General features: G+C 42.2%; 1 protein-coding gene across 1 annotated transcript in view; it reads left to right on the top strand.

Moving 5' to 3' along the window:
* SLC25A24 (solute carrier family 25 member 24) overlaps window positions 1–15,406 on the top strand; it is a 35,923-nt gene that overhangs the window by 17,932 nt on the left and 2,585 nt on the right. The window contains exons 3-8 of the mRNA XM_066246705.1: window positions 766–853; window positions 8,352–8,463; window positions 10,105–10,263; window positions 11,431–11,583; window positions 12,470–12,577; window positions 14,154–14,321. Coding sequence (XP_066102802.1) covers window positions 766–853; window positions 8,352–8,463; window positions 10,105–10,263; window positions 11,431–11,583; window positions 12,470–12,577; window positions 14,154–14,321 — 788 coding nt within the window. The remainder of the gene's footprint in view (window positions 1–765; window positions 854–8,351; window positions 8,464–10,104; window positions 10,264–11,430; window positions 11,584–12,469; window positions 12,578–14,153; window positions 14,322–15,406) is intronic.

Genomic DNA, 15,406 nt, shown 5'->3' on the forward strand with positions numbered 1-15,406 from the left:
CTGTTGGTCCGAGGGTCCTGACGAGTCCGTGAGCTGTCTGAGGGAGACGCAGCGTCGCTCACATTTACTGCCTACATCTTCCCTGCTTCTCTTCCGGTTCTTCTGTGCACGGACACACTCTGGTTTCTCCAATCATCATCATTCTCCATCGTCCTGATCTCCCTGCTCTCATTGTTTTTATTCCCAGATTTCTCTTCAGCTTCGTCTAGTCATCTTCTACTTCCTGTTAGCCTGGTGCGGTTGGTGCGCAGTCATTTATTAAGATGTAGAAAGGCATACTTTAAAAATGAATAACAGATCCTAGCCTAATTGAATTTACCTCGAAGTCCAAGTGTCTCCCCCCACCTGCAGGATTATTTTGTGCTGGTCTCGGGTGTACAGCACAGTGGTCTGACAATCATACCCTTCCCCAGTGCCTCCCTGATGTTTCCAGTGCTGTGTGGCTCAGAGTTCACGTATCTTGTTTTGAATCTCATTTCTGCTGCTTCTTGATAAGGACACGGGAGCTGTCAGTCTCTTCTTCTTCAGATGGAACATCATTATTTACCTACAGGGCTGTTACGGTTTCTGAGTGAAATAACGTGTGTATACTTGCTTAGTGTATTTGCTAACTTTTGAGTCGGTGTTGCAATGTACTTAAGCAAATCTGATACTCTCTGAAGTTCAGTTCAAGGCTTTCCCTGATGAATGAGGGATTTGAAATTCTGATTTCTAAGGTCTTTATAGCTCTGAGTCTGAATTTATGCCCTCTTTATTGTTTTAAAGGAAAAATTGAGGCTTCCGAAATTGTTCAGTCTCTCCAGATACTAGGTCTGTCTATTTCTGAAAAGCAAGCGGAGTTGATTCTTCAAAGGTAAGCTTTTCCATTGACCGACAATTTTATTTTTTTACCTTGACTTTCATTGTCATGTCCTGCGTTGGAGAGCTGCATTTATCAGTGTGGTTCAGACAAGTCCTTGCAGGCCCTGGCCAGTTGGCTCAGTGGTAGAGCATTGGCCCGGTGTGTGGAAGTCCCGGGTTTGATTTCTGGCCAGGGCCCACAGAAGAAATGCCCATCTGCTTCTCCACCACCCCCCTCCCCGCCACACACACTCTTCTCCTCTCCTCCTGCAGCAATGGCTCGATTGGAGTGAGTTGGCCCTGGGCGCTGAGGATGGCTCCATGGTCCCCTCAGGTGCTAAAAAATGGCTCTGGTTGCAAAGGGCAGAGCATCGTCCCCTAGTGGGCATGTCAGGTGGATCCTGGTCGGGGCGCATGCGGGAGTCTGGCTCTGTCTCTCTTCCTCTCACTAAAAAAAAGAAAGATCAAGTCCTTGCAACTCACTGTCTCACTGTGCACGTTGACTGTCTCTCTTCCTTTTCATTTGTGTGTACAGATCATCTGAACTGTGGGAGTGGGAACTGTAAACTCAGACAGGACTCTTTCTTCTCTTCAAAATTTACTATTTTATCAAAGTATAGTTGGGATACACGCTTATATTAGTTTCAGGTTTGCGATAGAGTGACTCACCGTTTTTACGCCTCACCGTGTGACCGCCCACTAATTCTAGTCACTGTCAGCACGCAGACCCATCACCCTGTCAGTGACTGTCTTCCCCTTCCCTTCCCCCCACCCCCCGCCCCCCTCCGGAGACCGCCCCTTTGGTCTCTGTTGCTGTGAGCCTGTTTCGATTTTGTTCTGCTCATTTAGCTTCTGAGAAGGTGTTAAATCTGCAGAGGAGTCTAGGAGGGTCAGTGCTCTGCTTCCCATTTGGCTTCTGATGGGACAGCAGACTCCTTGTTTCAAGAGAAGGAGTGTGGTGGCGTTGTCACATTACAGTGACTGGACAAGAGGGACGTTCCAGCGCTCTTCCCGCTGACTGACACGGAGACTCTGCTGTCAGCTCTCAGGAGACAGCGGTGCTGGTCTGAGCACCACGGAGACTCTGCTGTCAGCTCTCAGGAGACAGCGGTGCTGGTCTGAGCACCACGGAGACTCAGCTGTCAGCTCTCAGGAGACAGCGGTGCTGGTCTGAGCACCACGGAGACTCAGCTGTCAGCTCTCAGGAGACAGCGGTGCTGGTCTGAGCACCACGGAGACTCTGCTGTCAGCTCTCAGGAGACAGCAGTGCTGGTCTGAGCACCACGGAGACTCAGCTGTCAGCTCTCAGGAGACAGCGGTGCTGGTCTGAGCACCACGGAGACTCTGCTGTCAGCTCTCAGGAGACAGCGGTGCTGGTCTGAGCACCACGGAGACTCTGCTGTCAGCTCTCAGGAGACAGCGGTGCTGGTCTGAGCACCACGGAGACTCAGCTGTCAGCTCTCAGGAGACAGCGGTGCTGGTCTGAGCACCACGGAGACTCTGCTGTCAGCTCTCAGGAGACAGCGGTGCTGGTCTGAGCACCACGGAGACTCAGCTGTCAGCTCTCAGGAGACAGCGGTGCTGGTCTGAGCACCACGGAGACTCAGCTGTCAGCTCTCAGGAGACAGCGGTGCTGGTCTGAGCACCACGGAGACTCTGCTGTCAGCTCTCAGGAGACAGCGGTGCTGGTCTGAGCACCACCGCCGGGCTGGTCCGTTCAGCTGCCGCCCGGGCCACACCTGCCGGACCTGACGCTTCCTTTCACAGGGCACGGCCGTAAGCTCTGGGGTCCAAGTTCCTTGAAGACTCGTTTGATACAAATACACCCTAGGAACTAATTTTTCTCTTATGACATCAGAAAACCAGGAAGGGCGGTTACATTATATTACTGCTTTTATGAATGTTTCTGGTTTTCAACATTATAAGAAAGTGTCTTCTAAATAGTGTTTTGTAGCTGTTATCGCCTTCTGTGTCTGCCCCGGTGGCCTCTTCCTCTTTTCTATCTGTTTGGAATTTGTTTTATAAGCAGCTTCTCAGTGGGAAGGCCGCAGGCCTCCTGGCTGAGGGGCGTGACTCTTGTTGACATTGATGAGGAAGGCTTTCCTGAGGAAATAAAAAGCTAAAACATGAAAAAGACGTAAGCAGCATTTTGACAGTGGGATGTGGAACATGTAATGTTCTGCTTCTAAAGTCACATTCTTCCAGGGAAGTGTGGGGTTTTTCTTGTTGTTGTTGATCTTAAGCCAGAAATCATTTTTCTTTATTACTTTTGCTAGCTTTAAGAATAATATCGATGTTAAGCCCAAGCTCTGGAATAGACCATGGGTTATGCAGAGTGATGAGTATTTAAAAGTGGCTGTATATCCCTGGCTGGGTAGCTCAGTTGGTTAGCGCGTCATCCTAATGTGCCAATGTTGTGGTTCAATCCCCAGTCAAGGCACATACAAGAATCAACCAATGAATGCATAAATAAGTGGAACAACACTTTGATGCTTCTTTCTCTCTCCTTTCTCTAATATCAATAAATAAAAATAAAAAAACCCAGAAAGTATATATTGTATATATAAATACTACCTGACAACTTTATTGATATATAATTTGCACACCAGAAAATTCACTCTTTTAAACTATACTATTCAGTGATTTTTTTTAGTGTAGTTACAGAATTGTACAGCCATTGTCACTATCTAATTATGGAACATTTTCATCACCCCAAAAAACAACCCTGTACGTATCCACAGTCATACCCTGCTCATCCACTGCAAGCCCCTGGCAGCCGCTGGCTGACTTCCTATCTTATGGGTTTGTCTGTTCTGAACATTTCATATAATGGGATCATATAGTACGTGGCCTTTTTTGGTCTGTTTTATTTTTTTTCACTTAGCTGTGGTGGCTAAATGATAAGGTATATAAGGTTATATATATATATATATGGTATATAAGGTTATAAGGTAAAATTATAACTTCACATTAATGAAAATAGAGTGTCATCACATTTTAAAATTCATGAAAGAAACATAAAAAATTTAAGCTGTTTGATTATTTTTCCAGGGATAAATAGAGAAATCCATCATAGCGATGAGAGACTTCAGCGTACATCTTATCTTCCTATATGTAGGCCAAGCAGAGAAAAAGTTTAGTTGAAAGATAGGATTTAAATAAATAAGAAGCTTGATTTAATGGTCATGCAATAGGACCTTGCACCAAAAAATTATATATCTTTTTTTTTTAGCTGCATATAGAACACGTATAAAAGTTGACTTCACAGTACATCATAAAGCCAGGCTCAAGTCATTTAAAAAAAAATTGGTTTTACAAAGACCACCTTCTTTGACCACGCTGCATTAATTTAGAAGTCAATAACAGAAATAAGTTAGGAAAATTCCAGTGGATTTTGAAATGACACATACTTCTCAGTAACTTACAGGTTTAAGAGACAGTTATATGTGGACATTCAGAAGTACTTTCACTTGACAGAATGAAAACATCACATATTAAATCTTTTGAGATATAGCTAAGGTGGTATTTAGGGGAACTTTCATAGCCTTAAAGCTTATATTAGAAAAGAGTGAAGGCTGAAAATTTATGTGCCAACTCAAGGTGAGAAATCAGAATAATCTTTAATAAGGGAGGAAGAAGGAGGAGATAAAGACAGCAGTGGAAAGAGAAAGCAAAGATACATTAACAGGATCACAAAGCCAAATGTTAGCTGTTAGAAAGAAACTTCTGGAGAGTCTGATGAGGAAAAAGAGAAATGACTTGTAAATAAATGAAAGAAACTTCTGGAGAGTCTGGTGAGGAAAAAGAGAAATGACTTGTAAATAAAGGATGCCTGATAGCACATGGACTCATCATGTGTCTAAGAAAGATAATAAAATATATGAATAGTTTTATGCCAGTAACTTTGAGAACATATGAAATAGAAGAATTTCTAGAAAAATACCATTTGCTAATATGAAATCACAAGGAAACAGCCAGTAGTTCCTAAATAAAGAGATTGCATCAGTAACTGAAATTCTTCCCGTAAGGAAGCTTTAACTCCAGGTGGTTCTTACAAACTCTCGGACAGACCCACAGATATGTGTAGAGTGTAAAAGGGCCCCACCCAGTCCGTTCTGTGGGGCCCTTAGAACCGTAATACCAAAGGCAGGCAATTAATGGGAAGGAAATTACAGGCTAATATCATCAGTGACATAGATGTAAATATTTTTAAGAAAATAGCAAATTGAATGATCTATATATAAAAAAACAATATATCACAAGTAATACTTTTTATAAGGGCAACTTAAATTAATTTCATTAGAAGACATTAAAGAAGACTCAGTACAGAAAAGATGCACGTTTTTTCCATGTTGATAGTAATGATTCAATGCCATTAAAAAATCCTATATAGTTTTTTTTTTTTTTTGAGGAACTTGTTGAATTAAGTCTGAAATTTATACTGAAGAGCAAAGGCCCAAGAATGACCAAGACATTCTTTTTTTTTAATTATTTTTTTTCCTTTTTATTGAATGTATTGAGTGACAGACACCGGTTAACAGAATTATACAGGTCCCAGGTACACAGTTCACAACACATCTGTACACTGTATTGTGTGTTCACCTCCCCAAGTTAAATCTCCGTCCATCATTTATCCTTCCACCTCCTCCTCCAGCTCCCTGATCCCCTCCCGCTGTCAGCCACCATACTGTTGTTTGTGTTCATGACTTTTTTTATTTTTTGCTCAATTCCTCCATGCCACCCCAACCAAGATATTCTTGAAGAGCCATGAGGAGCCTGACTAGGCAGTGGCATAGTGGATAGAGCATCAGACTGGGACTCAGAGAACCCAGTTTCGAAATTCCAAGGTCACCGGCTTGAGTGTGGGATCATAGACATGACCCCATAGTCACTGGGTTGAGCTCAAGGTCGCTGGCTTGAGCAAGGGGTCACTTGCTCTGCTCTAGCCCCTCAGTCAAGGCACATATGAGAAAGCAATCAATGAACAACTAAGGAGCTGCAGTGAAGAACTGATGCTTCTTATCTCTCTCCCTTCCTGTCTGTTTGTCCCTAGTTGTTCCTCTCTCTGTCTCTGTCACACACACACACACACAAAATAGAGCCATGAGGAACCAGGAGCTTGCACTATTAGACATCAATAGTTATTATTAAGCTATACTTTTGACAGTGGTATTGCTGCATACATAGACAGGTGGACAAATGGAACTTAATATCCCAGATACAGAACCATTCATATTTGAGATTTGTCACATGAGAGAAGTAGCTTTGCAAATCACTGGGGAAAGGAGAGACTATTCAATAAATGGTGCTGGTACCCCTGGTTATTTGAGCAGACAAAAATGAACTTCACACCGTCACAATAATTAACCTGCTGTGAAAGTTAAACTGTAACACTTTTAGAGGATTATAGGGAAATGTCTATGTCAATGTAGGGAAGATTTTGTTTCAAAAGAGATACAAAGGCAGTAACCGCAAATGAAAAGATTGATAACTTCCGTTATATTAGAATTGAGAGCATCTGTCATGAATGAGTTCCTTTTGTTCCTTGACCTTTGTAAATGATTATGTCTGGCAAATAGGAAAGCTGTTCACTTGAGGCATATTGATCTTATAGCCAGCTACCTTCATGCATTAAAAATTGTATTTTAATGGTTAAAAAAATAAAATTAAATTAAGAGCAGCTATTCAGGGACACCGTAAGCAAAGTGTAAAGAAAAAGAGAAGGTATTTGCATATTTATAACTTGAAGGATTAGAATCAAGTGTATAAAGAACTATACATATAAAGAAGAAGATACATAACCCATTAGAAAAATGGGCAAAAGGCATGAACAGGTATTTCACACAGGGGGAAAAATGAATAACAAATTAGGAATGGTTGAGAGATGCTTGACTTCATTAATAATTTGAAAAGAAATACAATATAATAATATACAACAAACTCACAGCAAGACTTGCTGATTTAAGAAGTTTATACTAAGTGTTTTGTGGCTTAAAGCTCAATCATTTGGAATTTTATTTATTCATTCAATGAATATTTACTCTGTGCCAGTAACTGTTCTAGACACTTTGGTCATATCAGATAACAAAATCAGCAAAAACCCTTTTCATCTTTATGAATAATTTTCACACAAATTATAGGATAAATATAAAATCTGGAAGCAACATCAAAACTTCCTTTTTTCAGAGCTATTCATTAATTCAACAAGCGAACATCTTGTCCCAGCCACTGCAGGTGCTGGGTCTACAGGAGTCACAAAACAGTCAAAATTCTGGCACAATTTGGAGTTGCTCATAGGAAAAATCAGGTACAGATGGCATTATTGTCAGAAATTTTATAAAAAAGTTAAATGAAAAATAAGGCTATAATATCTTAATATATTAACTTTATTTTTTTAATTTGGGAGCCACACGTTGTGGGGGTTTTTTGTTGTTTTGTTTTTTTTAGAGGGAGAGGGTTAGGGGACAGACAGGGACAGACAGGAAGTGAGAGATTTGAGAAGCAAAAACTCGTAGTTGCAGCACTTAAGTTGTTTATTGATTGCTTTCTCCTATGTGCTTTGACCGGGGGCTACAGCAGAGCCATTGACCCCTTGCTCAAGCCAGTGACCTTGGGCTCAAGCCAGTGACCTTGGGCCTCGAGCCAGCAACCTTTGGGCTTCATGCCAGCAACCTTGGGCTCAAGCCAGTGACCTTGGGCTTCGAGCCAGCAACCTTTGGGCTTAGAGCCAGTGACGTTGGGCTTCGAGCCAGCGACCTTGGGCTTGAGCCAGCGACCTTGGGCTTGAGCCAGCGACCTTTGGGTTCAAGCCAGTGACCATGGGGTCATGTCTATGATTCTACACTCAAGCCGGTGAGGCTGCGCTCAAGACGGTGACCTCAGGATTTTGAACCTGGGTCCTCAGCATCCCAGGTTGACGCCCTATCCACTGTGCCACTGCCTGGTCAGGCTGTAATATATTAACTGTAATGTTGAACATAAAGTACCAGGATTTCTGAACTTGAAAGGCTCAGTTACCAAGTTTGGTGTGTGTTTTTTTTTTTTTTCACAATTACTGCTGATTTTCACAGTGTAGAGAAAGTTAAAGAAGGAAACATAGGGAATATTTTGAGTATATTCCTAAATCACATCCAAATGTTATAACAGAATATTAAGAAATAGCTTCCTGAGCCAGTGCAAGAATAAGTGGATCATAAACCATTCATTACTACCTTACAGTATTTTACCTTCCAGGTTTCGTGTCTGATAGCTCACTGCCTTAGTTTGACAAAGCTCTAAAAGTAGTCTTTCGTGAGCTCTCTCTGTAATTTTAGGGTCCATTTTTTAATCTAAATGGTTAAAGTATATAATGGACCATCAAGTACTTGCTGTCATTTTCAATATCCGATTGTGATTTAGGATTTTTAAAAATTTAATAAGACTATTAAGTTGGAAAAGAAACTGTCATTCTGCAAAATAGCCAGTAATGTTAGATTTATTCATAAATGTTGTTTTGTTCCCTTGTTCTCCAGCATCGATGCTGATGGGACGATGACGGTCGACTGGAACGAGTGGAGGGACTACTTCTTGTTCAATCCTGTTACAGACATCGAGGGAATTATCCGTTTCTGGAAACATTCGACAGTAAGTACATTTTACGTATTGATTTATGCTTATTTGGGGTTGTAAGCCATTGGTATAGTTACCACCTGGAAATACTGTAATGTTGCAGCTCAGAGTGCCCAACCAAGTCCCAGCGGCTCCTTAACTTGTGGAGCTTTGTTTATTCTATTGCAGGCATATCAGATTCTTACTGTATCTTTGGAGATAGTTGATAACAGGAACCATTTTACTTACAGCAAATGAAGAAAGAGAGGGGTTACGACTATTGCATAGCTCCTTACCTATACAATCTTTTACATTGAAATAATTTGGGAAATAAAATTGTAAAAAATATTACCATCAGAGAATTTTATTTCTCTCAAGCTATGTCTGCAATCTATAGTAATGTTTAACATAATAATGTTTAAAACAGATTGGAGGGCAGATTATTTTAAAGAATACCGCCTGTTAGCTAAATTTTATATAGAATCTTTGGCGTGTTTTAAATGACAAGTCAGATACATGAAAATATTCATGGTTAATATAGGAAATAATTTTAGGAATATTTATATACATAGTTTTCAGTTAAATTAAAATTCTTTTGATTGAATTAATTGGGGTCATGTTGGTTAATAAAATTATACAGGTTTCAGGTGCACAATTCTACCCCAAGTCAAGTCTCCCTCTGTCACCGTCTAACCCCCCTCTGCTCCTCCCCTCCCCCACCACCTATTTAATTTTAATTTACGTATTTAAAGCATATATCATGGTCCAAAGTGTAACGTAGATCTAATTTTGAGATAAAAGGTGTGTCTGGAGAATTGACAGACTAAATCCTTTCCCTAGCTAAGAAGGAATTAAAATGCTTACTTTTTGCCTGACCTGTGGTGGCGCAGTGTATAAAGCGTCGACCTGGAAATGCTGAGGTTGCCGGTTCAAAACCCTGGGCTTGCCTGGTCAAGGCACATATGAGGGCTGATGCTTCCAGCTCCTCCCCCCTGTCTCTCTCTCCTCTCTCTGTCTCTCTCTCTCTCTCCCTCTCTCTCTCCTCTCTAAAATGAATAAATAAAATAAAATAAAAAATTAAAAGGAAAAAAAAATGCTTCCTTTTTATTTTGACTTAGACCCAGAGGAGAAAGGTCACTCTGAATCTATTAGGAAAGAAAGTTGTGATTGTTGGTTTAGTAAATTTGTAAGTACTGTCAGTGTTCATGTCTTGTGGACTGACCCCACTTTTTGCTTGGTGGGAAGAAGCTACTGTATTTCCCCATGTATAAGACGCTCCCATGTATAATTTTGGGGCCCGAAATTTGAAAAAAAAAATGTATTACATCAAGTTATTGAACTCAAGTTTTATTCATCATAAAATTCATAGAACTCCTCATCCACGCAAAAAAAACAGGAAATATCAGTAAAAAAAATCTACAACCACTTTATAAGATGCACCCAGTTTTTAGACCCCAAAGTTTTTGATAAAGGGTGTATCTTATACACGGGAAAATACAGTTATTTATAGTCATCTTCATGCTCAAATCGCCCCATTGTGCTTTCTAGGGATGAGCTGTTAACTACAAAACAACACATGCTTCTTCTCTGAAACAGACTTGCTGGGATGATCTATTTGTAATTGGAGGAGCCTGAGGGTCTTTTTATTTTATTTATTTTTATTTTTTATCTTAACAGGGTATTGACATAGGAGATAGTTTAGCTATTCCGGACGAGTTCACGGAAGAGGAGAAGAAGTCCGGGCAGTGGTGGCGGCAGCTACTGGCGGGGGGCGTGGCCGGTGCCGTCTCCCGGACAAGCACTGCGCCTCTGGACCGTCTCAAAGTCATGATGCAGGTGAGCTCCGTGATCTTGTGTCTGTCCTAAATATCCCCAAACGACGAATATGGTGCCTTTTTTTTTTTTTTTTTTTTTAAAGCTGGAAACGGGGAGAGACAGTCAGACTCCCGCATGTGCCCGACCGGGATCCACCCGGCACGCCCACCAGGGGCGAAGATCTGCCCACAAGGGGGCGATGCTCTGCCCCTCGGGGGGGGGGGGGTCGCTCTGCCACGACCAGAGCCACTCTAGCGCCTGGGGCAGAGGCCAAGGAGCCATCCCCAGCGCCTGGGCCATCTTTGCTCCAATGGAGCCTTGGCTGCGGGAGGGGAAGAGAGAGACAGAGAGGAAAGGGGGGGGGTGGAGAAGCAAATGGGCGCTTCTCCTATGTGCCCTGGCCAGGAATCGAACCCGGGTCCCCCGCATGCCAGGCCGACGCTCAACCGCTGAGCCAACCGGCCAGGGCCGAATATGGTGCTTTGAAAAAAGTTAAAAAACACCCTCTCCTTTGACAGTCTTTCATACATTTTTAAAAAATTTATTTTATTGCTATTAACCTTAAATTCAGTCCATGTAATATTTCTGTGTTCTGTGAAACCTTAAATTGTTGGCACATGTGTATGCTGAACTTCTAATCTTTGGCATTCTATGACTATTCACATGTTTAATACATCTAGTCATTATTGTAGGGTTCTCCTTAAATTATTTCTTTATTATATATTTCCTCAGCCTCCTATATTCTATTTTCTTTCTTTCTTTTTTTTAGATGAGAGGAGGGGAGATAGTGAGACAGACTCCCACATGTGTCCCCATGTGGATCTACCTAGCAGCCCCATCTGGGGCCAATGCTTGAGTACCGAGCTATTTTTAGTGCCTGAGGCTGATGCTCTCCAACAGAACTATCCTCAGCACTGGGGGCCATGCTGGAGCAAATTGAACCACTGGCTGTGGGAGGGGAAGAGGGAAAGAAGGCGAGGAGAAGCAGATGGTGGCTTCTGTGTGCCCTGACCAGGAATCAAACCTGGGACATCCATACGTGGGTCTGATGTTCTATCCACTGAGCCACCGGCCAGGGCCTGTTCTGTTTTCAGATACATCTTCATGCAGTATTGGAGGAAAGAGAGTGGTTTGGAATAGTGCTAATAACGTCACCAGCATTTTATATCATTTTACTTTTATTTTTAGGTCCATGGATCAAAATCAGACAAAATGAACATATATGGTGGCTTTCAGCAGATGGTTAAAGAGGGAGGGATCCGCTCCCTCTGGAGAGGAAATGGCACAAATGTCATTAAAATCGCTCCCGAGACAGCCGTGAAGTTCTGGGCCTACGAACAGGTAATTATCACGATACTGTTAGTGACGGTATAATGATAGAGGTCACCTCCCAAAACTGTTTTTCTAAGTCATTAATATTCGTTTGTTACTAACTTGACAGTTTTGTTTGTTCTGGTGAAAATAACTCACCTTCACAAAAGGAAAACTAGAGGGCGTTCAAAAATCGTGAACACTGTTAACCCTGTGTTTTCCACACAGTCGGGAATGCTGTCACTCTGTTTTAGCAAAGGAGCAGCTGGGCCCCATCTGTGCAGCATCTGTGTTCTGTGGAAATCTCACTTGAAAACCACTGTCCAGTACCCTGAATGTACTAGCATTTAAGCCCTGATTTTCTGCTAAGAATTGTTAATGTAGTGTACGCATTTTGAGAAACATAATCGCACTGTCAATTAATCGATTTCTAGGAGCTGATTTGTATTTTGGTATTGTCTCATTCAGGTCGGGCTGCTGAACAACAGTCCATATAGTGAGTGATTCAAACAACAGAAGTTTATTTCTCATAGTTACAGAAGCAGGGAGTTTAAGACCAAGGCCAGTTGGATCTGTTGAGGGCTCTCTTATTGGCCTGCAGATGACTGTCCCCTTGCTGTGTGCTCACTGGCCTTTCCTTGGTGCATGCATGCAGAGCGAGAGAAAGAGAGAGAGAGGGAGAGAGAGAGGGAGAGAGCGAGAGCTCTCTGGTACTTCTGTTTGTAAGGACACTAATCTTGTCATGAGCGCCCCACCCTCATGCCTTCATCTAACTGTAATTACCTCCCAAAGGCCTCATCTCCAAATATCATCACATTGCGGGTAATAGCTTCAACATACAAATTTGTGGGTGGGTGGGGACACACAATCCTATCTCTAGGCAATAATCACTTGCATTTAAAATTTGTTTACACAGTACAAGAAGATGCTTACTGAGGAAGGACAGAAAGTGGGAACCTTTGAGAGATTTGTTTCTGGTTCCATGGCTGGAGCGACTGCACAGACGTTTATTTATCCCATGGAGGTCGGTGCCATTGTGAAGTCCGACAGCGTTAATGGTCTTCGTATTAATGATCCATCACTGTGTAACAAGCATTGCCCAAATGAACAGTTTAAGATGATGGGCATTTCTCATCTCCGTTTCTGTGGCTCCGGCCTCTGGGAGGAGCGAGGCTGGGTGCCTCTGACCCCAGGTTTCTCACAGGCTCCGGTCAAAGTGTTGGCCGAGGCTGCAGTCACTGGGAGGCTCAGCTGGCAATGGGTCTGCTTCCAAACTCATTGTTTTTTTCAGGTCGTTCTGTCTGTCAGCTGGAGACAATGGGTCTGACCACAGGGGCCTCCCCAGAGTCCACTTGAGTATCCTCACGTCATGGTGTCTGGTTTCTCTAAACTGGTGATCTGAGGGGCATAGGGTAGCATCCAAGATGGAAGCTGCGATCTTCGGTCACTTCCGCTGTAAACTGTTGGTCACACAGACCACGCCGGTGGAGTGTGGGCGGGGACTGCACAGGGTGTGAATATCAGGAAGCAGGGATAGGCGGGCTGCCGCGGAGGCTGGCTGTCACAGCATTGGTTAGAACAATAACACCGTTCCTCTTCAGAGAGTTTCGATACCATAAATGTTATCATGGATTCAGCATTTGATTAGGTGATGGTAGTTCTACCTAGACATCCTTGGAGCAGAACACGGGTTGGCAAATGATGGTCCTGTGGATTATTTTGGAAAGCCCTGGAGCTAAGAAGTTTTTACATTTTTAATAGTCGGTTGACCCTCCCCTCCCCCAAACCAATATATCAATACATCAGAGACCTGATATGTTGAGCCTGCAAAGATGAAAATATTTACCATCTGGCCTTTGCAGAAGGAGTTTGCCAGCTCCCACTTTAGAGCAAAGACAATACTGTGGATGTGGATATTTTTATTGGCATGACAAAGGGTTTTCAGTAAATGATAAGACGTAGGCAAGATATGCTAATAATTTTTGTTTTTGTGGTATGCACATCACCAGAACTTCCCCTGCAAGCATCTTAATGTGAGTGGTCATAGTACTCCACACGGCCCTCAAAACAGTATCCTGGCTGAGCACCAGGTGCCGCTCTTTCATTGTTCATCTCCATGAATAGCGGCACCTTCCCGCCTCTCTGCTGCCCCTTGTCCTGTGCTCCAGACTAGACACACAGCAATCGTCTCTTTCTCTGCCGTTTCACTCCATAGCTAATTGGTCACCAGTCCCTTTTGTTAAGACATCAGTAGATTACCTTTTTTCTTTCCTGTGCCACTGCCCTCATTCAGGTCCTCTTTGCATTAAATGGCTCCTCTTGGCTCTTGTTGTAGACCCTCAATAGAGACTATATGTGAGGCTACAGTCATACCACCCTGAACCTGCCCGATCTCGTCTGATCTCGGAAGCTAAGCAGGGTCGGGCCTGGTTAGTACTTGGATGGGAGACTGTATGTGAGAGAGGACACATCAGCAGATGGGACCGTCACTTGAGTGACAATATGAGCGAGGTCATTGTTCTTTGTCAAATTACTTGTTTTGAATTTCATAATAGGGTTCATACGAGTGACCATATTTTGTTATATTCTTCCATAACCAGGTTTTGAAAACCAGGCTGGCTGTAGGCAAAACTGGACAGTACTCTGGACTCTTCGATTGTGCCAAGAAGATTTTGAAACGTGAAGGCATGGGAGCTTTTTACAAAGGATATATTCCCAATTTGTTAGGCATCATACCTTACGCAGGTATAGATCTCGCTGTGTATGAGGTGAGTTTGTCACAATCCTTTGAATCTGAAAGTGTAGTTAAATTGTTCATAGTGTTTGAGTTTGTCTTTGAATGAAGAAGTACGTATATATACCAGGGAACAGTTTGTGACCAAAAGTAGATTCAAGGGTGTTAGTTGATTTTTCTTTTTTAAGTATCTTGAATATGAGACCCCATATACCTGTGGTCAGTTTTGTATTACACTTCTCTGTGAAGTATCTTTTATTAATGAAGAGAGTGGACTTATAGTTCAGATGTAGTTGTTTAGCTTAGAGGATGGTACTAGGATTTGAGGGGAGGGAAGAGAAAAGAAGCAAAAATGACATGTGGTCTTTAATCCATTTTGAGTTAGTTTTTGTATATGGTGTGAGGTAAGGGTCCATTTATCCTTTTACATGTAGATATCCTCTTTCCCCAGCGCCATTTGTTGAAGAGTCTTTCCTTTCCTTACTGTGTAGTCTTGGCATCCATGTTGAAGATCATTTGACCATATATCCAGGAATTTATTTCTTGGCTCTCTGTTTTGTTCTGTTCTATGTATCTGTCATTATGCCAGCACCGCCCTGTCTTGATGACTATTGCTTTGTAATATATATTGAAATTAGGCAGAGTGAGGTCTCCAACTTTATTCTTCTTTTCTGAGATTATTTTAGCTAGTTGGGGTCCCTTGAGATTCTATATAAATTTTAGGATGCTTTCCGCAAATAGATGTCATTAGGATTTGAGCAGGGACTGTGTTGAATTTGTAGATTGCTTTGGGTAGTGTTTTAGTATTCTTGGGCTACCATAACAAGATATAATTTCCCCATATATTGGCATTTATTTTCATATTTAAAATACTTATATTTACAAAGTAGGTTTGCAAACTTATTTTATATAACTCTCTCAATTATTGCCTTCTAACGGAAAGACAGTGACCTAAAATAACAGGGAGAAAAGCATGATGGGGGGATTAGTACTTGATCCTGCTCCCTTGTTAAAAAAAATTGAAGAAAAAGAAAACAACAAAAGAGAAAACCCACTGAGACCAATTTTCCTCATTTCTAAAATCAGAAAAATAACCCTACTTTAGAGCTTTGGAAAAGG

The sequence above is a fragment of the Saccopteryx bilineata genome, chromosome 11 (genome assembly GCF_036850765.1).
Source record: "Saccopteryx bilineata isolate mSacBil1 chromosome 11, mSacBil1_pri_phased_curated, whole genome shotgun sequence".
NCBI lineage: Eukaryota > Metazoa > Chordata > Mammalia > Chiroptera > Emballonuridae > Saccopteryx > Saccopteryx bilineata.